This window comes from Manis pentadactyla, chromosome 8, assembly GCF_030020395.1.
Source record: "Manis pentadactyla isolate mManPen7 chromosome 8, mManPen7.hap1, whole genome shotgun sequence".
NCBI lineage: Eukaryota > Metazoa > Chordata > Mammalia > Pholidota > Manidae > Manis > Manis pentadactyla.
The window spans coordinates 8,410,063-8,437,553 of record NC_080026.1 but is presented as its reverse complement, the minus strand read 5'-3'; the positions used below and the strand labels follow the sequence as shown (position 1 = coordinate 8,437,553).

Sequence of the window (27,491 nt, the reverse complement as noted above, 5' to 3'; positions counted from 1 at the left end):
AGATGTAACTATATCCATTCTTTAATTTCTTTCCTTTACCTGTAGTACTTGGCATTTGTCCTAGCATCTCTTTAAAATATTCAGTAAACAGTCGTGGTTATATTAGTCAAAACATTTTATTGCAGGTGAAAAAAGTGCTCCATAATCCAGCCTAAAGATAAAAAGAGATAGTGTAGGTCACGTAACCGAGAAAGACAAGGGAGAGGTTATATCAAGCAAAAATAGAACTGGGGCTCCAATGACAGCCTCCAAGCCCCTCCCGCCCCCATGACTCGGCTCTCTTCTCGCTGTGGGAGGGCCTTACTGTCTTGCTTCTGCATACAGGACTATATATAGGTTTCTCTAATCATCTGGGGAAGGTATCTGCCTGCACGTAGACATACACATCTTCCTCACACTAGATACTTAAAGGCAAGGAGCAGTAATTTCCACCCCTGGTGCCAACAGCTTAGATGGTGAAATACCTCGTCTTCATGAAGACTGTCTTAGGTGTCAACTTTGTGTCCTTTTATGCTTAGACCCAGTCTCTGTCCATTCTCAGAAAACTGCATACCTCACTGCTTTGCCTACTGGCTTCCAATGGATTCAGCAAACCAGAGCCATTGGTGGGGCCATAGAGGGCAGAATGAAAATGCAAACCAGAATATTCCCACCCACTCCTCCGTGCCTCAGGTGGCCCCTGGAAATACCGAGGTTCCAGCCCTTGCTGTAATGGCCCTAATAGCTCTGCTTTTATGGTCCCAACCCCGTGCAGCAGCCTCCGCACAGACCCAGCTCCCAGCGGGCAGCACCAGGTGTTGAGCTCCAGTGACATCACTCCCTCCTTTGTGCCTCCAGCTGGAGGTGTCAGCATCTTCCTACTGTTGCTCATCTCTGAGTTCCTTTGTTTTCTGTTTTGTTTGGCATCTCAGATCATACAAAACCATTATAACTAGTTCAGCATATGAAATTCCTTCCGAGGGATCACCTAGCATGGACTCTGTTTTGTCACCTGGACTAGGACTGATAATCCTAGCAAGGGTCACATGTCCGTCACTCAGCCAACTGTGGCCAAGGGATGAGGTCCTTCGATTGGCTCAAACTCATTCATTGACCCATTGTCATGGTAATAAGAAAGGAGATGTGGAGTATGTTACCAGAAGACTATGGGACAAAGAAAAATCATGTTGGGCCACCAATAATAATGATTACTATGTTAGTATTTCATTTTGACCCCAGAGTTAATCACCATGAAGATAAAAATGAAAAATTATTTTGAAAACGGCACTGCCCAGTAAAAGTCTTTAGAAGTGAATGGTGAAACTAGCTCATGTCAGTTGGTTTTCAAATTTTAAAATGTCTTATCATATTCTGTCCTTTCTATTTCTTTTTCTGGTTACTAAACACATCAGATATATGAAAGATCTACTATGGCTCACATGTTGTTTTAACTTACTTAGCCTTGCCTACAAAATATAAAATCAGAGTTCATATGCCCATTTAACAGATGAAAAAAAAAGATGATGTTCAGTAGTTTGCCCAAATCAAGGGTAAGAGAAATGAAAACAGAAAGATGTCAACCTCTGTAGTTCAGTGTTCCAGAGCCTGAGCACTTTTTATTACATTATTATGCCACTAACATTTCTTTGTTGAACTGCATTTTATCTGCATTTCTCTTCTCATGTATTAAAAACTCTTCACTCAAGGTTCATTCAGTGTTCACCTTTTGGTAAAATCATTGTATTATAGAGTTATTTATCACATAGACTTTGGTGAAAAATGCCCTCATATAATATCCAGAATGGATCCTTCTTTTCTTTAAACACACTTTTATACCTGACACAGGCACAGTGTGCTCCATGGAGCTACAAGCAGACAGATTTGGGGCCAGACTAATTACATAATTATTTATACCCTTTCCTGTCTGCCACAAAGCATGCAATGTTTCTGAAATGTGGAGAAAGTGTGCAAACATTTATTAAATACTCCGTGGGTCCTGGGCACTTTATACAGGGGAATATTTATGAGGCTCCTTACATTTTATCATGGCAGAGACGGTAAGGACATATTCTTATATAACAGGAAATCTGCAATTTGTTCCTCATTTATTTTAATAGAACGAAAGTCATCAGGCAGCCCCAGGACCCTTCAAGACTTCCCTGAGTGTTTCTCCCCTGCAGGGCAGTAACTGTGCGGCTTCAGTGAGGGAAAATGCTCATCACAACCAGGTGGATTCTGTAGGTTGCTTAACTAAAAGTGGAGTGAACAGATGCTGTAAAGATCTTCCTCTTTAACTCCTGTCAGTAGATAATGCTTTTTCTTTTTTTAGGTTTGATCTCTATTTTCTGCAACTGAGCACGAAAGTACACTGACTAACATTGTCTTCAACTTAGCAGTGTTCCTGGGCCATCTGTAAGAATTTATGCATTTCCTGGGAATCTGATCAATTTGAGCAGCAATTCTCTTTTCTCTGTGAGATTAAGGAGCCTGCAATCAATTCTATATTTAAAAGTTGGTTTCTGCTTGAAAAAATCGTAGGCCCAATGATGTCTCAGAACCATTCTGTGCTTCAGAACTGACTTTCCTGAATAATTCTCTTTTTTGCAGAAACTTTTCTGTGAAGTCACAAATATCATAGATGATACTTAATATCCATCTTTTCTTTCATCTCTTCCCTCCTTCCTTCTTTACTTCCCTCCCTCCCTCTTTTTCTTTCTTTTCATTTTGCTTGGCTTTTCCCTCCTCTTCCCCTTTCCCTTCATCAACATCTCTTCTCCTGTGGGTAACTCTTGTTGACCTAGTTTATAACCTTTCATATTTTTTTCAATATCCTGTAATTATAGATAAACATACACATATTCTTACAAAATTTTTAAAAATGGATTACATTATATACATTTTTTTCTTCATCTTGATTTTTTTTCATGGAAATTCCCCAAGGTGTCATAGCTTTGTTTTGTTCTTTTTAATGGCTGCAAAATATTCCAAGGTGTGATTATTTTCATTTAGTCACTTTCCCCTATGAGTGGAAATGTGTTTCAGCTTAATTTTTAGGCAACTATGAGCAAGACTGTAATATCTGTTCTTTTGAAAATATCCTTACATGCTAGTGCTTTACTTTTTGTGGAATAGTGGAATAGACTCCTAAGAATGGGAGCATTGACTTAATGGATATGGCATATTGCTTTTTCAAAAAGGCAGCAAAGCTGCCAGTTTTGATACGATACATGTTTCTCCATAAGTCCCAAGAAATAGGTGTTTATTGACTCATTCAACAAGAGATGGTCCCTGCCTTCATGATGTTTACATTAGTGGTCAAGAAGGATAAGGAACAAAGAAGTGAATAATATGATGTCACGAATGGACTGTGAAGAAAAATAAAGCAGGGTCAGGGTACAGGAATAGGGGTGGTTACTTCAAAGGTGTTCATAAAAGACCTCTCCAAGGAGATGCTATTTTGACAGAGGCTTGATGAAGGGAGGGAATGGGTCATGCAATAGTTGGGGTGGGAGGAGGCTTCTGGAGAAAAAAAGAGCAAATGTAAGATGTCAACAAAGAGCTTGACATTTGTTTGAATGGGCAGTGGGGGTCCCCAGAGGAGAGACTGGCTGAAAGGTCACTGTTGGGTAGGAGAAGTGAGAGATGTGGGGGTTTGACAAGAGGTGGTCAGATTCAGGATACATCTTAAAGGCAGAGCTGACAGATAGTGCTGCTTGTCTAGGTGTGGGGTTTAGAAAGAGAGGAGCATGACTAACTCCTAGGCTTTTTTAGCTAAACTTTTTATTTTGGAATAATTTTAGATTTATGGGAAAAATTGCAAAGATTGGCACATAGTTCCCATAAACGCTTTGCTCAGCTTCTCCCGGTGTTAACATCTTATATAACCACGGTGCACTAGTCCAAACTAAGAAACTCACATTGGTCTAGTACTGTTAATCAAACTAGTGACTTCAGACTTCACAGCTTATCCAAGGATGAACTTTACTCTTCTCAGATATACTCGAGGATATCACACGGACTTTAGTTTCCTCTGATCTATGATAGTTTATCAGTCTTTCCTTGTTTCTCACAACTATGACTTTTTGAAGAGCACAGTCAGACTGTTCCTCAATTTCAGTTTTCTCTAGTATTTTCTCATGATTAGAATGGGATTACAGATCTGGGGGAAGAATATCATGGAAGTGAGGTGCTCTTCTTATCAAATCATATCACAGAGTAGATGATGTCAGCATAATGTATCACTGGTGATGTTAACATTAGTTATTTGATTAAGATGGCACCTGCCCGGTCTCTCCCCCTTAACATTACTATTTTACTTTTTCCATAATCTATTCTTTGGAAGCAACTTAATAAATACAACTCACACTTAAGTTGAGGCCAAGCTTCATTTTTTTGGAAGAGTGGGGAGTCTCTCTATACATTGTTTGGATTTATTTTGTAAGGACGATTTGTTCCTTCTTTCTGATTCATTTAGTCAGTCATTTATTTAAATCAGTATAGATTCATAGGTATTCATTCTATTCCTTGGATTATAATCTGATAGTATTGTTCATTTTTACTGCTTAAATAATTCCAACTTTGACCATCAAAGTTGTTTCATGTCAGTTCTTAGGTCTTTTAGACACACATATGTCTGTTTTTTTTCCTTCCCTTAACCTTTGTTTTAGGATGCTTTTTTATTTTTAAATTTTTTTAGTTTTTTTTTTTTAAAGATCCTTCAAGTTTACCTTGTATTTACCGTGCCCCAATCCTAGAGTCAGCTATTCCTGGAGGTAGGATTTTAATATGAAACATTGGGTAAATGGTGATGCCGTTTTCTGAAATGGGAAAGATGAGTGGGAGAAGGAAGCTTGGAGGAGGTGCATTAATTATTTTCTTTTCTTTCTTTCCTTCCCTCCCTCCCTTTGTGGTATTGTTACTTAAGAAATGATTCTACAAGAATCAAGTTTCCTTCCTTCCTTCCTTCCTTCCTTTCTCTCTCTATCCTCTTTCCTTCTTTTCATTTTATTATTACTGTTATTTTGACATGTTAACTTTGCAAGCCTGTTGGATATGCAAGTGGAGCTGTGGGGCAGAAGGGCAGTGGGGTTCAGACCCTAAAGCTCAGGGAGGAAGTTCAGGCTAGATACCTAAATTCGGGGTTCGTAAATAAATGATGGTGTTTAAAGACAGGAGACTATATCTGCTCTCCTGAGTGAGAAAGAAGCCTCGGACCTCAGTCCACTCAAGGGTTTAGAGGTCAGGAGGATGGAAGAAATCAGGCAAGGAGGTTAAGAAAGGGCAGCAAATGAGGTAGGAGACAAGCCTACCCTGTGTATAGTGTCCCAGAGGCCAAATAAAGAAATTCTTCAAGAAAGGGACAGTGATTATCAGAGTCAGACTCACTGGGGACAGAAAGGCAACGCAGGACTGACAATTCGCCATTGGGTGCGGCAATATCCAGGGTCACTGCTGAGCTTGGTAGGTGCTGGTTCAGGGGAGATGTGAAAGCAAAGCCCTGCTTTCGGGGGAGTTCAAGACAGAGTCACACCTGAGGAGTGGAGAATGCCCTCTTTTGGGATGTTGCTATAGCTGGAGTAGAGAGAAGTGGACATAGAGAAATAAGGTGACAGTGCGATGGGGAACTGAAGTAAAAGGATTTTTTTTTAAGTTGGGAGACATTATAATCTATTGTATAAAGATATGAATAACCCAGTAAAGTGGGGGGGAAACGATGCTGCAAGAGAGAGAGGGGATAAATTAAAGTAGCAAAGACCTAAAATTGGTGAGAGGAAATGGAATCTAAGACTTAAGAGAAGGGCTCAACTTAGGTGGGATATAGAACAGTTTCTCCACTGTAACAGGATGGAAGGCTGACTGTATGGGTACAAATATGAGGCATGTACAGGACATAGTGGTAAGAGGAGGAAACTGAATAAATTATTCCAGCATTCTTAGAAGCATTATCTTAAACTGAGAGAAAGGAGATGAGAAGAAATGTTGGAGCATTGGAAAGAAGAGGCACTTCTTTTGGTGGTGGAGAATTGAAGCTTGAATAAATAAAGGAAATGTGCTAAGATTGCCAGGTGCTACTGGGGACCCACTTGAAATCTGTGGTCATGTATCAATAGTTATACCGACAATGCAATATCCTACATTTTTCTCTAGTCAAATTCATCTATCTGTTCAGACACAGGGGGTGAGTTAATAGTAGGAAGAGAGCTAAATTTAACCAGGTGATATTTTTTTTTTCCGTCACATTGATCTGAAGGAGAGAGAAAGGCCTTCCAGGTGAGTGTGTGTGCAAGAGAGAGTGCCGTGCTGAATAAGGGCCCGTAAACTAGGTATGCGGGGAAGTGTGGACATGTGTGGGATGAGAGAAAAATGTGTAGAAGTCAAGAAGTTTTTGGGGTTTTTATCTGGCAAAGTGTATGATGGAAACAATCTGAGGACTTCTGTTGTAAAGGCTACTTAAAGTTGCCCTGCACCTGCTGATCCTATCTGCCCTTTCAATGGGAGAGCCTGAAACACCTTTTCAATGCCTTTTAATCTCTCTAGTTAAGTTTCCACTTCTTGGGTCAGTCTTGCTAACTTCCGATTTTTCTGGGAAATTATCTTCAAGTTTTTAAAATTTTCCCGAGTTTTTGCCTTGATTGTCTTATAATTCTTGTAAATTCCCAGTAATTATAGTTATGTCTTCTCCCATGCCTTTAAATGAAGATCCATCCGAATAATTTTAAGACTTGTTTGCACACTTTGGAGCACAGCTGATAGAGCAGAAGAATCCCATGGCGAGTACCTGATACATAAATAGCCTAACTAGGACCGATTCAATTCGTTCTGATAACTCTTTTCCATTTTACTGAAATAGAATGACAAAGTACTGTCATCATTTTAGAAACTTTTTGGTCATGTGATACTGCTTTATTATAGTTCAACACATTTTAGGAAGAAATGGGAATTCATTTTTTTGTTGTTTGGTAAATATCAATTAAGGGTTGCATATATTTTGTTAACTGTGTTTCAGTATGTTTTTCAAGGTCCAAAATTGGAGTGGTATTGTTACTTAAGAAATGATTCTACAAGAATCAATATGACTGTCAGCGGGGTTTTATTCTCTTTAAAAAAGTAGGGTCAAACTTTACAAGACAGATCGTCTTTCTTGCTACGTTCCTTGGCCCCAGGCCCTTTGCTTCTATCAGGAAGCTGTCCTTCAGAATGAATAATGCTTTTGCTAGTGGGAGGCATATTAGTTATGCAACAGTGCATTCTGAGATGCAATTGCAAAAGCCATTAAATTATCATGCTGAATTTAAGTCTTATTATCACCTTAAAAACACTGTACAGCAAATTTACATTCCTTTGCTTAGGTTCATAGACCGGTATTTCCTTTTGATGTACTGAAGCCTGAGAGGAGGCAGGTTTCCAGACATGCAGAAGTGATCAACTTGGGGGGGTCTCAAATTCTGTGATTCTGGGAGGAACAAGTTTCTTCTCAAAACTTCAACATTTGGAAGAAAGTGTTTTAAGAAACCAGGAACAAGATAAGAGTGTTTTAAACAAGTTATATTTCCTTAGAGCTAATCACTGGATTGTCGGTAAAAATAACACAAGCTGATGTTACAGCTCCATCAAGGCTACCACTGCGATGTGACCCCCAGTGACCTCAGTGAAGTCTGGCATGGCTATTGATTAAAGCATCTCCACAAGAGCGTCATGCCTCCCTGACCCACTAAAGGTGGCCTTTGGAGGAAATGTTGACAAACGTGGGAGAGTGCCTTGACCCTTGCTACTCCAAATGGCTGCTGGGGTTTGTGGGCTGGTCTGCAGTGGTGTCCATGGGCCACCAGCGAGCCAAGCAGCCTGGAATGAGGGGAAGTGATGTGCATGCTGCAATATTCTAAAAGCAAAATACTGGGTCTCAGGGAATTTCTTAAATGAACCCGAGATATCAGAAAAAATTAGATATAAACCATAAGTGTTAGGTACCCATTTCTAAGTGAGGTCTATGTCAATTTTCTTTCTCATAGAACTATAATCAGAAACTGAGGTTCTTCAGATGAGCATAAGAAATGATTTGTCAGGGCAAGTGGTATTAGGTTTCCATTAGTGTACATATTCTGGGTATTTTATAGATTTCATCCTCCTTGAATGTTTTTCCTAGAAACTGGGGTAGTTATATTTAACCACAAATCAGTCCCAGATGTCACTTGTCACTGTAAGGCCGCACACAGGACCAGGGTCCAACTCAAGTAGTGGTGGAACAGGCTGTATTGGGGGATCCACCTCACGTCATGATACCCTCATAGACACAGGACTCTAGGAAAGTGACAGTTCCCACCCATCCTGTGTTCGGCCACTGAGGTCCCCACAGTGCTTACAAAGGAAGAATAGCAGCTCCTAGATCTTTCTGAGGCACATTATCCAAGAACTATTCCTCTAATTCAACTGGGTCTTACAGCGAGTGCTGTTGATCTGTGGATCTTAGCACAGGACTCTTCAATTTCTCTCTTAAGCTGAAGTTAAATTAAATTATAAAAATTGAAATTAAAAACATAATTGTATCTTACAACCAAATAAATAAAAGACTTTCTTTAGACATTGAAGGTAGTCTATTGAGAAAAGAAAAAGTATTGCGAAATCTAGGGATCTAAATGTACATAGCTGTAATTAACCTATAATTTAGACAGAGGCCAGGGGACTCAGAGTTTAAAGACTCAAACTCTGACCTGTTTGAAAGTCAAGAATATAAAAATAAATCTGATGGACAGGATTGACCCTAGCTGAGGCCAGTCAAGCTCCTGGAAGGGGGCCTGTCACAAAGGAAGAATAATTCTGGAAGAAAATGTCATATTCAACACAGTTCAGAGGAACAATAATGGTGTGGACACCATGTGCAGATGTTGGTGCTGGAAACCGCTTTAGTTTAGCCCCTTGGTTCTGTAGCAGTGACTTAGGAAGTGAGCTGTGTGAGAGCCTGTCAGGAAGTGTGTGTGCACACAAGTGAAAGAGAATTTGCAAGACCTGTGCTAAGATCCACAGTTCAACAGCACTCACTGTGAGAGCCAGGCCACTTAGAGGAATAATCTTTGGATAATGTGCCTCAGAAAGATCTAGGAGCTGCTATTCTTCCTTTGTAAGCCCTCTGGGTACCTCAGTGGTCGAACACAAAATGGGTGAGAACTGTCACTTTCCTAGAGTCCTATGTCTATAAGGGTATCATGACGTGAGTTGGAAGTCCCAATATAGCCTATTATACCACTACTTGAGTTGGACCCTAGTCCTGTGTGTGGCCTTACAGTGACAAGTGACATCTGGGACTGATTTGTGGTTAAATATAACTACCCCAGTTTCTAGGAAAAACATTCAAGGAGGATGAAACCTATAAAAGACCCAGTTTAATTATCAGAGACGTCAGAAAAAGTTACATTCTGAAATATTCCTCCAAGTAAGTGCAATGGGTAATGTAAGTTATTGCTTCAGTGGTCTTTAGGATATCATCATTTGAGTGTAAAATAATCTTAAGAGTTTTAAGGTATTTGAAATTATACTTAAAATTGAATTTTGAATCGATCTTTCAAAAATAATAATTCTTAAGTTATTCAGCTGAAACTGGGCTTCCTCAGAACGAAAGTGGACTTCCATTAGCTATAATTGTAACCATAATTTGATAACACTATGCTACTTATGAGTACCACAGATAGTCTAGTTTGTTTTAAATCCATGTTATCATGCACATCCATGTAGATAAAATTTAAAGGAAAAAAGAGGCTCCTGAAGACACAGTGTTCCTGGGACAATTTTTTTTCTTAAAGACTTTTGATGTCTTAAGCTTGTTGGAACAACATCAGCATAAATTGCTTGCTCAGGCTCTTCACTCAAGTAATGCATTTGTAGTATTTCTATACAGAGTATTGCTATTGGCTACCATCAGCGATAGTTCATTTCTGGCTATTGTGGAAGCACAATAAATGAACCGCACTTCATACGTTTTTCTACCTCATTTTTTAGGAAAATTTTTACATTTGTATATGGGCATAATGATTTACCTTGACATATTAGAATGGAAATTTCATTAATTCTTTAGAAAAAGTGCTTATACACCTTTTAGTCTGGGAAAATAAAATTGTGTAATTACTGTGAGGATATCACCACCTCTTTAAAAAACTATTGCTTTAATCACTATGAATTATGGCACTGTAATTTAAAAACAAGATCTTTACTTAAAACATGTTTAGTTTAGAGAATGTTTCATTTAACTTATTTTCTTAAAGTCTATCTTAGAACCTGAATATATAAATGTTTGAGTTAAATGTAGAATTATATAGTTTCCTTTAAGCGAATCAGAAAACATAACAAATATTCATTGTAATTTTCATCAGCTAGTATCTAGCTACAACATTTTGGTTAGTTTTCCCGAATTTTTGTGTCTTGAAGGTTTGTACCCCTTGGAGGCTGGAAAGTTATTTAAATCTAGTGTAATACTCCTAATAAGATGGAATGCCTTTAACTTCTTGTTCATAATATTTTTTGATTGATTAGAAATTTACTGCATTCTTCTTAGATATTTTTTCTGCACTAAATTATATGCATATGATCATTCAGTTCTATACTTAATGCCTTATTTACATTCTAATATTCTTACTGATCTTCCTTTCTATTATATTATATTTATACCTTGTAATCAATTTTGCTCTTTGAAAGTATAACTTTATGTAACACACTGAAACATTTTCTTTCTTTTTTTATGGGAATATAGTTGATATACAATATTATGTTGGTTTCAGATGGACAACCTAGTGATTTGATAATTATATAATTACTTATGCTCACCAGTGTGTAGTTACCCCTGCTACCATACCATTTAACAATTATTGATTAAATTCTCTGTGCTGTACTTCCATTCCTATGATTAATGTATTTTATATATTTTATAATTGTACCTCTTTATCCCCTTCACCTATTTCACCCATTCCCCCAGCCCCTTCCCTTACCTTAACCAATAGTCTGTTGTCAGTATTTATGAATCTGTTTCTTTTTTGTTTGTTTGTTACTCTTTAGATTCTAAGTTGAAATCATGGCATTTATCTTTCTCTGACTGACTTGAAACATTTTACTTTTTAAGGAAAAAATAAGGAGATATCTACAGCCTGAAAAGATGTTTTCAGAGGCATAGAGTCTTCAGGAAAATACTGGAGTCCATGAGGTCTCAAGGTCGGTAGTTCGTACTTTATTATTTTCGATATTATTTTCATGTTTTTGCAGGTCTGAGATAAAACCATATAACTGTTCTAAGTCATTATTGCTAATGTTTAATTGGATAATAATGAAATATATTTTTACGTAAAATACATACTTTTAGCAATGTTTCCTCAGATTTCTAAAAATTCGAATAATACTGCAAAAGTATTATTTAGTTTAGTTGGGGATGGTTAAAAGAAAACACTATTTTAGTAGAGAACCACTGGTTATTAAAATTTGCTTCACTTTTTTAAAGGGTACCACTGTTAACATAAAAATAAATAAATGTTAGGCATATATTTATTAAGGAATACCTATTTTGCAATTTTTAAGTTTCTTTAACTTAAAACTTTGGCATACATACACACACATAATTTAAAAGGACAGCTGATTTAGCAATCCTACAATATTCTTTGAATATTATTCCCTGACGCTCCCTAAGTACAAAGAAATTATGCTTTTGTTGAAAAATGTGGTGTCAATAAAATGACAATATTAATGAGCAAAAGGTCATTTGAGGACCTTTTCTAAGTTGTTTATAGTCTACATCTGGAAAAGAAAAACCAGATAAGCCTACTCTTATTAAACAGCTTAATGTAATAATAAACTAATATAAAATATTCATTTGGAAGTTTGAATAACAATGTGGGTTAAAATGGTTCATTCTAATGGGATAGCTTGAGAAAGTGGATGATTTCTGATTTCTTTTTAATGTGGGATCCAACACCAAATGTTCATAACTTTAAATGAAAAAGTATTGATGATGTTTTATTTTGATTGTCTTGATCAGGTTTGTCTTCAGTCTCTACATCTTTTCCTCATTTTCCTGTTCTCAAGAATTGCCCAACCAATATGTTGCTCTGAAGTTAATTTTATTATTAATGCAAGCAATGCATAATTAAAAAGACAAGCTAGATTTAAAAGAGCATGCAATGAATTCTAAAGTGTAATGGGAATTATTTGGTGATTATTCATATTTTTACATTATGACTTTTATTAGCCTGGAATACTAAGAGTTTTTACCCGTGGGAGTGTTGCTCATTACAATTCACACACAACTGACCTTTTATTAAAGTAGCTGTCAAGTACAGCACAAGTAAGTAATACGAGATTCTAAGAAGGAAAAGTCTCTTTTTTGCCACACCTGCACATTTATTCTTATAGAAAAGAGTTATGCAAACACCTATGAAAAGAACAAAAGTGAGCAAAGCCTTCTTGGGCTTTTTGTTTCAGTACATTTGACTTCTTTATTAAGCTCACCAGAGACTTAAATCATTGCTGCAATGATCTAGAAAGGCGTGTGGGTTTGAAAGGATTTGAATGCTATAAACCTCTAAGGGATCCATATGCAAATATTAGCTGAATGAGTAAAGGATTTGCAAGGAGTGGGAGTCCAGACTCCGCTTGAAATGATTGCACAGCACTGTGCTTCTCACAAAAAGCTTTTAAAAAGGTGATACCTTAAGATGCTAAAGCAAGTCAAGTAATTAAAAATAGTAAACTTCTTTTTTGAAAAGTCAATGAGAACACCTCTTGCTTAATTGTGCCATTAGACAAGTGGTTAAATTAATTTATGTAACAACCACAGTCATTCAGCAGGTATTTATCAAGTGCCTACTATGTGCATGCGGACAGCGGCAGTGAATAAAATACACCAATATCCTTTCCTAAAGTGGAGATTACAATATGGAGAGTAGAAATATGTAAGCAGTAACAAACACAGTTACATATTATGTTAGGTGGTGATATTGCTATGAAGAAAAAAGAAAACAGGAAAGGGAATATAGAGTGTAAGGAGAGTTGGAACTTTTAAATAAGCCTAATGACTCAGTACTGCATAATTTACACAAAAGACGTAGATACCACTTTTGCCCACATAGTACCAACTGAAACAAGTGCAGTGAAATATAACACCTGCTGGTAAGTTTTCTAAATCACCATTTGTGAAGATAAATGGTGTTAATGTAGGTAAAATAACTGGTATGTGTCTTTCCTCAGAGAGAAAAGACATATTTTTTTAAATGATAACAGACTTACTACATGTACATGAAATATTGTCAAAAGGTTTGCAATAAAGAAACATACAATGGAATAGTCCATTCACTTACTAAAAGGGTAAGGGCAAATAACTGCTCATCTGGGTATGGGGGGAAAATCAATCCATTTTTTTAATTGAATAAATATTAAAATCTGAAAGTAGTTAAGGGTATCAATGACAATACAGATGGATGATACATGGCGCTAGGAGGCTCTATATAATTTTTTGTTTTATCATCACTTTTACATTTATAGGAAAGCCCTGAGTTTTGGGATTAAACACAGAAAGAAACTATTTAAATACCACCTCATTCACACAGTACACTAATTTTTGAGAGGACATATGTCTTCCTTTGTACATTTGATTTATTAGAAGAGATATGGAGATTTGGAAATTAAATCAATCTATTTGTGATCATCAGGCTTCTTTCATGGTCGTCTGCTTGGAATTTTGATATGAAACCTCAGGTGCTAAGAACTTGACGGTGTCTATAGCCCAGATGACCCTGCCCATTTTTTGCAACGCATCTAAAATATAGATGAACCCATTACAAAGGTTGGCATTATCTTAAAAGTTACTCAGTCTTACTTTACTGGATAAAATCGAAGGGTTTAGCCAATCTGGTATTCAGAAAAAGGAGTTCAATCCTTTCTCTTTCACTGTTACTAAGTCAGTATGAAAGGGCTCTCTAGCCATCCAAATAAACAGAAGTTGGATTAGGAGGCCTCAAAACCTATTAAATATTGTAATTCCTCCAATCTCCCAAAAGGCAGGTATCAAAAACAGTATATCATCTGATGGAAATAAATTTAATAAATGTAATAAATACCCCTGTAGTGGAGCATTAAAAGAAGGACAAAGTAAAGGTCAAACTGCTTAGAGGGTCTCTCTTAATCAGACCGAAGCAGAGCGCGTTTATATATCTCATGTTGCGGGAGCAGGAATGACCACCACTGTGAGGTTCACCAAAAAGAGGCATCTGGTGCTGTCTGTTTTGGGCCAAGCAAAAGGACGGAAGAGAGTGGCAGAGGGCTCCTGGCAGGCCACGGGGAGAGCAAAGACTTCTCACGAAATGTCCCTGCGCCAGAGCTGGATTCCTTCTACACCAGGATTAACCTTTGTTACGTCATCTGGAAACTTCAAAAGAAAGAATTAGAAATTCTCAGTTAAGGGTCACTGAATTGTGACTTTTCCAAAGCAAGTAGAAAATAGCATATGTTTTTCCTTAAATTCTCTTGATGTCATCCTCCCTACATTGGCTTAACAAAAGCTAAACCCAGGAGTCATTCGCGAATTTGTACTACAAATCTGGTTCCCCATCAACTCTCCCAAGTACTGACTCTCCCACCCTCTCACAAACCACCAGGCACCAGTGCACACCTCTGATCCCGCACCACCTGGCACGCCTGTGTTCTGGGGGGTGCTTCCTTCCCCACTTTTCTTCAATGGTTCTCCAGATGATTTCCTGCCATTCTCATTCTTTCATCATTCTTATAAATAATATATTTAATCCAGGCTTCTCAACCTCAGCACTACTGCTATTTGGATCAGATAATTCTCTGTTGTGGGGCTACCTGTGCGTGATGGGATGGTCAGCAGCCTGCCTGCTACCTGAAGCCAGTAGCACCCCACCCCTCCAGTTGTGAAAACCGAAAATGTCCCCTTGGGACAAAGCAATCCCCGAATGAGAACCACTGATCAAAATCCGACCTCTGCAATCTCAATAAACATCTACTGCATATTAACCACAAAGCCTCCTAACCACCTACAGCTTCTTGTTCTCAATTAAAACTCAACTGAGACACTAAATTCCAGTCCCTCTTGTTAAAGTGAAACTTACCTGTTTGACCATTTCTGGGTTTAGTTCCTTTTAATTGTTTCTACTTGGCCTTGTACCTAAAATGCACTGTATGAAATAGTAAGAGTGAATATAAAATAAGTGAGAAAATTAAGGAAAAGGAAAAATATGTTAAAAACATAAGATTAAGTTAAGAGTGATATTAGGTTACAAATGAAATAAACCCTTTTCCTCTCACTTCTTTTTCTTTGAATTCAGTGAGACTTGGATGTCTGCATGTTCTCCCAAGTTTTGCTTGGACTTTAGCTTGGACACCAGCAACTTCCTCTCTACATTTTTACAGCCTGTCCTTTCTTATATCATACATGCAACCTGGGATCTGAATTACAGTGAATCTACTCTTTTCTGACAACATTCCTCCTTCCGCACATGAGGCCTACAGGAGCAAATTATCCACTCTGCAGATTTATAGTTTTCTCATCTGAGGTAGCCCCTCAATAGCATTCACTAATCCTTTTAGTCTGACTGGTCAGCCACTATTTCAAAAGTTGATTACTCCACTCAAGCCATACAATCCACCCCCTTCACCCTCAGTGCACCTGCTATTTTAACAAGAAAATTGAGGTCACTGCGTGGGAACCACTTGTGTATCTTGCAGTTCTCGTCAGCATCGAACAGCTACATCTGCTGACATTCTTACTTTCTTTCCTCCAGTCTTAAAGGATCAGAAGTCTGTCCCACTATTCAAGGCAAAGCACACGTTTGATTTTATTCCCTATCGCTGATGCCAAGGCTTTTGCCATGAGTTATTTCCTTTTTGTCCTTTATCTTCAACATTTTCTCCTTTGCTGGCTGTTTTCCTTCATCCTCTACACCTACTTCCAACTTCTATCCAGAAGAGTAAATCAACAAACAAAAACGAAGTGACCTCTCTCTTCACTAGATTTCACTGCCACTACCATCCAATTTCTTTCCTCCCCGACTCATTCAAACTCTCTAAAGCTGCAGTCTACATTCATTATCTTCGCTTTCTAAGATTCAGCCATTCCTCGGCACAATGTGGTCTGATTTCTAACCCCATTTAACAGAGCATGCTCTCTCTAAAGGCCTGAAGCCCTTATCTTGACGAGCGCTCTCACAGGTATTTGACACCGTTACCTTCACTTTTCTTCTTTCACTCCCTGGGCTGTTTCTGCACCCTCCCTTCTGGCTGGCCTCACGCCTTGCAGACCCTCTTGGAAAGGCCCCTTTGGCAGGCTCTTCTTTCTCATAAGTGAGTGAAGTCAGCCAACTGAAAACAGTTGACACTATAGAGGCTAAGCAATATGCCCACCAAGGTTGTTGGTGTGACTCCTGCTTAGATGGCAGTGCTCCCTAGAGATCCACCCTTAGTTTATTTCTCATCTGTCTTCCCTGCTCTCCCCGATCAAGCAAACCACTCTTAAGACTTTATTAATGACATAGATGGCAAAGACACCAATCCTCTTCTCTGATTAAGCTGGAGAATTACATATTACTCATATCGGTCTAAGGTATATCAATGCCTAACAAGGACACATACAATAAACAATAACCAGAGCAATGGAATGGAACCAGAAGTCCAAAAACAGATACTGTATGCATGCAATCATAAAGTGCAGCAAAGAAGTAATTATAAATCAATGGTGAGGCCCTCCAATGAAAGACTATTAGCAATCCCAAATACACATAATTAATTAGTGTCTGAACTTTATAGTCATCCCTTGGTTTCATAAGAGGAAAAGAGGAAAGAAATTAATGCTAAAGTAACTTTCATGATTGCAAATGTTTTTATATCATGAGAAATACAGTGTTTTAACAGATAAAATTTAAACTCTGTGCTTGTAGTTTCCCAAAGGTAGCTAAAATGAAATGTCGTCATAGACTAGAAGATCTGTGAGGACTTATAAAAAGGAGTATACATTTCCAAAGCAAATGAAATTTTCAGGGTAGAGTATGTTCTCGACCTCAATTCTACAAGCTCAGAACCTGAAAGTCTTTTAAAAACTCCTTTTACAAGGAACTGCCCAATTTATATAGTATTTATAGGCACACTGGGATAGCTGCCAATACTAACCTGATAGAAGGACCAGAATTCTCAGAAATCTAAACCAGAGAGAATTCCATTCAAATGAGTTTGATTATCATATAAGGAATGACTCTCCTAATTTTAATCAAATTGTAGTTTCAGTTATGTATAATTCTAGACAAAGACTGTAAGAAAATGTAAAGAAAGGTCATCTTTATGATTTGTATAAAAACAAATGGCTATAGAATGAATAAAATGTTTATAAGCTGTGTTTGGATGGTGTAAACAACTTTTCAGGGTAAAGTTGAAAGTATACATCTAAATATAACATCAGATGGTAGAAAGGAATTTTTCTCTTCTAATTAGTTTAAAAAACATTTTTTATGAACATGATGAATTAGGAGGCCCTCTTGGATTTCTTTTCTTATAAAATATTATAGCTGTTTTCCTGCTCCCTCCTTTATTTTTAGCAGAGCTGTTTCTGATTTAGTTGTTTTTTTTAGGTTTTTAACATCGAACTAAAAATAAGAACCTGAAAATTTGAATTACTCTTGGACAATTCTTTCCTCTAAGGCATAGATTTCTTGAAACAATGTTATTTTCACCTCACTCCTGATTACCTTTAAAAATCAAAAAGAAATGAATATATGGATGAGATACTGCTCATATGGCCTCATTTATTAAGAAAAAATAGAACTAACAGATGAAACCTGTTTCGGAACACCTAAAAAAAACCCCTGGATATTGAAGTTCTTTTATTCTCCCAAATGATTTTTCAAAACAGGATAAAATATTTTGAACACAAACATTTAAGGAATTGGCTTCAACACAGGTTGAATTTCCAGTTGTCAATATCATGCAACTATTTCTCTTACATCCACCAGAGGTGGTGGCTTCATCTTTTTGTTAAATATAGATTGGAAGTATTGAAAAAATGGCTGTAATTTTATGCTTTGTTTAATCTTTAGGTATTTTCATTTGTTTAGTTCTCTAAAGAAAGATGGCATGAATAACAGTCAAAACCACAAAAGTGCAATGAGAATGGCATGACTGACTCATTTTCAAATTGTCCTTAATCATCACCCTGATCTCAGACTGATTGAGCAGCTTTTCTGCTTTGAAATCCCTTCTGCGATGCATCTTGCAGCAATGGGAATTCCTTACTTAGCCATCTCTCTTTGACAGTCTCCTAGGGTTAAGGGGCATAACAAAGTGCTAAAAGAGGCCAAGCTGCCTCATGCTTACATCGTGTACTTGATGTTGAAACTTCCAGAGGTTTATTGATGCAGTGGGACTAGAAAAATGAGAACAGAACCAATTTTCTCTGTGGCCTTCACCCTTTCTCACAGACCACGAGATAACCACTGTTATCAAAAGGAAACTAGAATTCTCCCCTTCTGTTTCTTATGTCAAGCTAAAATAATGGCATTTCTTTTTTCTTCTCAAGGAGGTTTTACCAGGTTAAATATAAATCTTAACAGAGTATTGCTTATATTCAGAATAAGTAGTGCATTTCCGTTTCTTTTCCTTTATTATCGGTATGTGAATAATAAAGATATTAAATTAATTTTATTTTTTTAATTGGAAGAGTTAAAAGTTGTTTTATGAATGGGCAAAATATAAGACAATATTTTTTATTGTCTTCAACGTATCTATTATGGAAGATTTATGTTGAGAAAAGCAATGCAACATGCAGTGAATCCTAAATCTAGGAGAAAACAAATTCTCTCATAACTGTAAAATTTGAACAAAAAAATATAAAGAAAGAAAATAAGGTAAAAGTAAGGCATATGTAGTGAAATTAATCTCATTGGTTGTACTGCTTCCACTAGTAAAGGAGAAATTGTACTTTAAAGCATCAAAACTATGTGTATTCCATTAAAACAGGGACTGAAAACTGGCAGCCTGAGAACTGGGGTGCGTTTTGCTTAGTCATCACAGTTGGGTTTTTAAAATTACATTTGCTGAATTTCCACTACTTCCCATTTTCTTACTCTGTGCTATTTCACATATTTTGTTATCGGTCTGGCCCTGAAGTCTTAGGAGTTTGCAAACCCCAAAATTTGCTATTGCATGATTTTAAAAACATTGACAGGTGTGTAGAGCAGATTCTCTTATATACTACTGGTAGACATGTAAATACTTTCAGTGCTTTTGAGGGGTTTTGGCAATATTTACTAAAACATTAATTCCTTAGAATCTTCCATCTCTCTGAGGTTATTCTACAGAAACACTCATAAAGTGATGAGAGAGAATTAAAATTGCCTTCACTAATACATTGATAAAGGGTGGAAATCAAGCCTTCCAAATGCCTGTCAATAATTTATTAGTTTAATCATTTATGGTAAATCCATATAATAGAGTATTATATAGCTCCTTAATAAAAAAAATGGGGTAGTTTTAATATACATGGAAAGATATCAAATAAGTATTATTAAGTGAAAAAAAGTGGCCAAATGTTTTCAATTTTCTGTGAATAATGATCTTATATTATTAAAATAATAATTCATTATTATACTGTTAGTGTATATCAAACTGGTGATGAAAGCTATGGGGTTATGGTGGGTTTCTTGTATTTAAAGCCCATATCCCTGTAACATTTAAATTATTAAAGCGAGCATATGTGATACATAATAAAAAGTAAACTGTGGAATCCAAAACACTAAAACCTTCTATCAAAAAATTATCAGATAAGAAACCATTTTCCTATATTTATACTTGAGGCTGACTTGGCTATTTATACAGTAAGAATGATGGCATATAATATGTTTCAAATTATAAACACTCACTGGATTATGTTTACCAGCTTTTTCTTACTTAATATTATTTAAATGAATGAAATTCTTTTCTAGAGATATAGGTAAAATTGTTAAAATCTAACTAATTATTAGGAAGAAGAAAAACAGTTAAATATTCAGGTACATGTTTGGAGCTTCATGAAAAGTTTTATGCTGTGGATCAGGTCTACTCTAAATGTTTTAGATACCTCTATTTCTGATTCACATTTTAAAATTCTGTAATAATCTGTTTTGGAAGGAAAGAAAACACATATCCCTTTGACTGTTGGGAAGAAAAATTTGTCATCTCTTCCTTAACCATGAACTGGGCAGTGGGTTGCAAAATAAACTTGACAAAATTTAGATGGTCTGTTCTTGTAGACAATTTGGTCTACAAATGGGCAGATGATATACAAGATGACCTTCCTGTCACCAAAATAGGCTCAAGATTGAAGCAAGCTTGCATGCAGGAGGAGGAATTTGAGGGCTAGCCTTGGAAAATTTTATGTCTGACCTGATCACAATGACAGGTTTATAGTCATGATGAGAGAGAATTAAAATTGCCTTGCTGGCCTAGAAAGGAACTTGAAAATAAAGAGGGGATCACCATCTGGAAAATGAGATCATGGCTTGGACTATTGCCATCATTATCAATAGCAAACAAATACTGAGAACCCACTAGATGAAAGGCATTGTACTAAGTGTGGTGAGGCTGATGTTATAAAACCCACATGAGGAGCTGACAGAATGATATATATTTACGCAGTGGATTTGATGGAATATTTAGTCATTCTAGACATCACCAGAATTGGTAACACTTGAAAGTTTTTTTTCCCATGAAAATATGAGTGCTTTCCTCAGAAAAATGCACACAAAAGTTTGCGTGTGAAATCAGAGGTTCACTTATCCGTAGATCTCTGGTTTTGTTTTGAAATGATTGTCTTAGGTTAGCAGCAGAGATGGAGGAGACAATCTGCTTTTGAACTCAGGGTATGCGCACATTTGTGTGCCAATAATATGCTTCCAAAATTCATCATAATTGAATCTGAACCAAAGACATCAACACAACCTTTCTGAGCATTTGTCAGTTTAAGTACAAAATGGCCTAAGTCCTAGTTGCTTGTCAAATGGTAGGACTTTTGTTGTATTTGTTTTAATGTTAGTTTGGGACAGGCACCGTCAAATTTTTCAAAGGCAGATTCATTTTATCTCCAATTACTCTTGTTTATTATTTATGATGAATCGTGCTAAACAGACTTCTTCAAAGTGCATGTATGTGTTTTACCTTTTCCCTAACAGTCAGCTGACTAAAGTTTCCACCTCCCTTCCACTAAATTTGGTTTTTACGTGATTCCACCTGTCAATGAGCAAACCAATGTCTAATGACCACAGGAAAACCGGGCTTCATCATTTGAAGCTTTGGTTCTGACGGTTGACAAATAGATAATAAATGTCTTTCAGACTTGTGTGTTTTGGGTGTGTTTTGACCTCACCTTTATGCAATTACTCGAAGAATTTCTAGAGGTAATGTTAAACATGGGTCAAGCTGTTGCATTCAATGCAGTGAACAGAAATGTGTCTAAGACTGTTGCCGCTCGGACTGTGCCACAGAAACACTGGTACAGACACAGATTCTGGCAGAATCTGCTCACCCTTCTGAAAGTGCTGTTTAATCATGATCCACTGTATATAATTCTTTCAAGTGTGTCAGGCTTTGGCCACATGAAATGTTGTGTCACAGGAGAAGATTTTAAATTGTTTCAATTAAATAGATGAATAAATACTATGCATTAATTAAAGTCTACTCTAAGACCATAGGTATTGCACCGGGTTACAGCCACTGTTTCCGTATTGTATCAGATGTATGGTAGTCCCCAAAGGGAAACGGGAACAGGATACATAAAACAACCACAGAGGGGAAACTGTCTCCCCTGTCCCCTCTCCGTCTCCATGCGCTCTCCAGAGATCTGCCCACAGCAGTCTAGATCTCTATTCTTTGCATAGTGCTATTGTCTCTGGTGCCAAGGGCGGAAGATAAATCGCCTTCTTCAAATGTCAGGAGAGACGGATAGAGGAGAATGGTGGATAACAAACGTGACCGGGACTGGCACATTCCACTCCATGCTGCTTTTTCATGTTTCTGGCAAAGGGACAAAGCAAGAGGGAAAGAATGATATTTATCAGCTCTTTCATGTCAATGTTGTGTCATGAGCAGCTAAAAGAATTATTTATCAATTCGTATTTCCTCTCAGTATTATAAGCCTAAATGGGAGAAACAATTACTACTAATTTTATGCTTATCTGGTATGAATTATTGGCAATTGTCAGGGAGCTCATAATATTTCTGTTTGCATTCCATTTATGATATCTCAAAGAAATGCTACACCACTCAGTGAGGACTTGCGTTTCTATGTCCCCCCAACATTTCCTCACTTCTTTCTCTTGCTTTTCCTTTTCTCCATCCTCCCCTTTCTATTCTCTTCTCTTACTGATCTTAGTTTCCTTCCCTCACCTTAATTATCTTTATAACCTAGAACTGCTGCTTGCCTTCCATTCTTCTGTTTGATTTGTTCAATTCAGGAAGCATTTATTATCTACCGTGTGCACAGGCACCTTGAAGCCTAAGTAGAGAAGAAAGAGCTTCTGCCTCGAGGAAACAACAGGGCTCTTTCCCTCTGGGCTCTTGAGGAGCGGAGAGGAAAGAGAGGAAAGCCAAACTAGACTGTGAGGATCAGAGAAGAAGACAGAGTCTTAATTGTCACCTTTGTTTGCAAGGCCTCAGTGCTCTAGCAGTGCCCCCAGCAGGTCCTTGGCGGCTACAATTTCTTCAAGGGGTAAAACCTTTCATTCCGTACTATAGAAATGTCTATAAATACAAATACTTCTGAGAGAAATCTAATTAATTAAGCTCTGCCTATTTGGGACTCCCATGGTGTATTGTTTAATTTCTTTTATTATTTTTCTTACCATTATATACCTCTCTGACACTAATGGTGCTATTTCCCCCCACACCAAAGGAGAAAAGTGGGACAGGGCATTTTGGGACTCTGGGATTCTAATTTCTAGTGATACCTTCATCCCTTCCCCTAGTATTCTTGTTTCTTTGAAGGTTATGTTAGCCGCCTCTGCTTTACCATATTCTTCAAAAGGTAGTTATCTGTGTGTCCTGTACCACTCACGCAGTGCCCCCACTTCGAGTCTAGTCTTTCATTACTTGCATAGAGCTTTAAAGAGCCATTTTGTGGAACTGCTTTTGAAATGGATCATTGACATTTCCCATGGCATTCCTTCTTCATATCTTCCCTTGACATTTCTCTCTTTTTCTTCATAATCATCTCCAGAAACAAAAATATATATTCAATTCCTTTGCTTCCACTGAAGTGTCCCCCTCCCTGAATTAAAGAATAATGAAATGCCTTCTCTATGCATTGAGTCTTGACATATTTTCTGGAAAGTGACAAAACATTTCTGAATACTATTTTAGGGATACATCTCTCATTTATGAAGGATCTAGCATCTGTCACCATTGCTAGATACCTTACCTTAGCAGATACTCAAATAGCAAAAACATACTTAAGTCTTTTCCCATATTTGGTGAAGAACTAGTCATAATGATGGACTAGAAGTACCATAGGTGGTGGGTTGAGAAGGTGAAGTGCTGTTTAAGCAGCCATGACAGGCTTAAATTTTCTGAGTCTTGTCCTTTTCCTTTAAAATTCATGCAACTCTTTACATTCAACTGCATGGTATATTTACATTTATTATAATAGGATGTTTTGTTACATAAAACATTTTCTCCAAATGATTTCAGTAAAACTGAAATACACAGTTTTTCCCCTATGGTTCGTGCTTTGTCCCACAGACCTCCCTGATAAAGAAGCAGGAATAGATAAGAATTCACTTTCCTTCACTCTACTCAACCAGTTAACCTACTTGATTTTCTGCCTAGTCATGTACACACCCACCTTTTCCCTCATTCCTAAGTAAGCTGATGTATCACCCACATTATATAAATGTCTCACCTATTCAATATTTATTTTTCCTTAATGTTTGTATATTTTAAACATTTTTATATAACTCCTTCTAGATGTCTTTGATTAAAAACCCCAAGAGAACAAAGGCTTTGTTTCTATTCTGTAATTTACAGTATGACTTGCACAGCTAAGGTACAAGATGTTTAATACATGCATTTTGATGATGATTCTTAAATTTCTCTTCCACAGTTTTCCTTATATGACCTTCTTATTTGAACTACTGGAAATTTATATTACACTCCAAGTGGTTGCCTTCTAGAGATATGAGACAGAAGTAGACAATTGCAGTATTCTTGTTATTGTAAAAATGACAAGTGTTTTAAAAATTAATTAAATATGTACCTGGGCTCTTGTTTGTAATGTGATACTGATTCTTGATTAAGAATGTCTATTAGTGACTAAGCCAGAAAAAATAATTAACTTTCTTGACTTAAAGAGGTGCTGGAAATCAGAATAAATCTACAGATGAAGCCAAATCCTTGAACTTGAGAGATCTCTTGAGCTGCTGGTAATATGCCAATAAGCCCAAAGGGTAATTGACCTGTAGTCCAATATGAAATTACAATGCTCTGCAGCCCAAACCTCTAACCTATCACTGTTCCTGGAGAGAGGAGGGCATTGTTTCCCGAGGCAAGGTGCTGGCAGGCAACCAGACAGCCTCTCCCCAACCCCGCCTGTTCTCCCCCCTACCCCTCCCACCCCCACCCCCACCCCGCTCTAAAATGCACTGAATAGGCTCTTGAGCTTGTTTATATCATTTGCTTCAGTGGCTTGCCTTGGCAAATTACTCCCTGTCTTCATTGTTAAATTCAATGTGCTGGTGGTGTTTTAATTTTAGTGTGTAGCCCAGTGTTTAACATTTCCACTAGTATAAACAATATTGGGTAAGCTGGTATCCTTCTTTCTGGGACCGAAGCTCATAAAGTTTATCTTGTCCTCTGCTTGGAAGTCTTTTGCTCCATACCTAGAAAGTCTATATTTTTGCATTTAAATTTAAATTATCTTAACTCTCTGGGAAATGTGATTAATGCCTACGATCTTGTCCTTTGCTCTGCTGCTGGGCAAGCATTCTTTCCCTTATCTCTTCTGAATGCTTAACTGTGCAGCCTGCTCGCTAAGCCCTGGAGACACATGCAGACCCTCCCCTCTATTCCACAGGACACTTCATTGACCTTTCTGGTTTTTAGGGCACCAGGTTTTGTCTTCCACAGGAATCCCTGCTGACCTGTCCCCACAGGATTCTGACTGCGTTCTGCATTGCTTACTTCGTCTAACTCTCTAAAGCCCGAACTCTGGATTCTAGTAACACTCAGCTACCTGGCCCTGCCCGGAAGAGACAATTCATTTTCTGTGGTTGGTAGTTCGGTAGTTCATCTGTATTTATCTTTAACATAGTTTCTGGATCATTTGTGTAATTTATGCATCTAGAAATAACATCACAGGAACATTTCACATATAAATTAAAAAATCAAATGTTTTTATATGGCAGGATTTTCCCTGAAAAGTATGCCTTTCCAAAGAAAATGTCACACTGTGACATCTTGTGTTGTCCTGACTACTTGGGTTTGGAATGGTTATTTTATATTCCATCAGACAGTCAACATCTTTTATGCTTGAATCTCCATCTAAATGGGGTAGTTTACTGTTCAGAGTTCAAATTACAGCTTGGTCCCTACCTAGAACTTCTTGCCTCTTTCTCCCTCTGGCCTCATTACCTGCTAGGTAATTACATCCTTTCTACCAAATGGATTTTTAGATTGTGAGGAAGGACTGTCAGATTCTTTTGCTTATTGTGAAACTCACAATATTAAAGATTGTGAAACTATATATTAAAGATTATAGAAGTTTTTAAAGGAAAAGCCTTTTTGCCTTATTCTCTACCCGTTGGCTTCCCACATAGCTTCTAGATTTTGGGCTTTTAGTGACTCGTGAGTGCTATAGGCCCTATCTTGTAGGACACTGGTTTCTCTGAGCCCTCTCTCCTCAGTCTTTAGCTATTTCGGGATGACCTGAAATTGGAGGTCTGCCTATCGTGTAATGGGCGGTACCTCCTATCAAATTGCTCTGCCCATCTCACAGCATAGATTTTTCTCTCCACCCACTTAGAGACTGTGGGGTGTCCAGTCCAGGTATTACAACACCATGAGATACAAAGATGAATTAGATCATCTCTGCCTATAGAGACCACAACAAATGTAACTGCAGTGGCTGCTGAGCTGTCATTGCCACTCTGGATCTCATACCCTCCCAAGTTCTTTCTGTTCCAAGTGCACGGCTCATAACCCGAGCAGGTGTCTCCACCCTTTCCATGGTGCACTCACTGAAGGCACAAGTCTCCCATCACCCCAGGCTGAGGGTAAATGCTGATACTCGCCAAGGTAATGGAGTATATAGAGTTAATTATTCACTTCTACTTATTTTATAGTTGTCAAAGTGTCTGTACAATGTCATAAAAGCACGGTCACCATAGGTGGAGGGCAAAATTGCCTTCTACCCAATGAAGAAACTGAAACTTTGTGTGGCTGAGTGATTTCTCCAACGCCTTGGTCAAGTCTAGAAGTTGATAATCTGTTCACTAGTGCAGTGTCCTTCCTGGCAGTTCCTAAACACAGTGATCAAAGCCTTGGAACAGTGATTAGAATTTTCAAAGACTATTTTTCAAGTTGCCCATTCCCTTCCAGAACTTTTGATTCTTCTTCCTAACACTCCTGACATTCTGCTCCCTCCTCTAGAAAATTAGTTTGCTAAAGTGGAATATCACTGATCAGATTGTTCTGTGTAAGTGAATGGCATGGAAAAAATGAAAGTGTTGAGAAACCAGGCTGTGGAGAATTAGATAAAGGTTTCTTAAAAAAAGCCTATACACGCAAATTTTTGCATGTAATTTCCTAGGACTCATGAATCTCTTAAAATTCACTATTACCATTTGGTGTTGATCCTGTCAGCATCAGTGATTGTATATAAATGAAGGATCTAGTATCTGTATATATGCACATATATATGAAATAACATGTAAGCATATACATGTATAAACATACAATGTTTAAAAAGATTTAATCCATAATGCAATTTCAGCTATTATAAACCTCTTCTCATATGCAAATATTCAATTACCTGATAATTGTAATAGCTGGTTAATATTGCACCATATGGGTCTATTCAATTATATGATTAAATCCACTATTTCTAAACAGTGAGGATGTTTACATTTTTCCACTATTCATAGTGATCCTTGGACTTGTATCTTTAAATACATATATGATTGTTCTCTCTGCATCATTCCTAAAAATGAATTTAAAGACTTTTCGTATGAAATGTCAAGTCAATGGACATTTATCTTATATATTCTAATTGCAAATGATTGTAATATTCTTTTTTTTTATTAAGGTATTATTTCATGTGAAGCTTTCAAATGAAAAAACAATGTGGTTACTACATTTACCCATATTATCAAGTCCCACACCCATACGCCATTGCAGTCACTGTCCATCAGTGTAGTAAGATGCCACAGATTCATTATTTGCCTTCCCTGTGCTACACTGTCTTCCCTGTGACCCCCCACACTATGTGCACTAACCATAATACCCATCAATCCCCT

General features: G+C 37.4%; 1 protein-coding gene across 2 annotated transcripts in view; it reads left to right on the top strand.

Annotated features, from left to right (window-relative positions):
* CSRNP3 (cysteine and serine rich nuclear protein 3) overlaps positions 1-27,491 on the top strand; it is a 175,677-nt gene that overhangs the window by 29,207 nt on the left and 118,979 nt on the right. Inside the window, exons 3-4 of one of the 2 annotated variants that reach the window (XM_036884391.2) lie at positions 11,084-11,172; positions 25,105-25,246. Coding sequence is in view for 1 of the 2 variants with exons in the window: in XM_036884390.2 (XP_036740285.2) it covers positions 11,160-11,172 (13 nt within the window). In the remaining variant the exon portion in view is untranslated. The remainder of the gene's footprint in view (positions 1-11,083; positions 11,173-25,104; positions 25,247-27,491) is intronic. The other variant, XM_036884390.2, reaches the window with a different exon arrangement.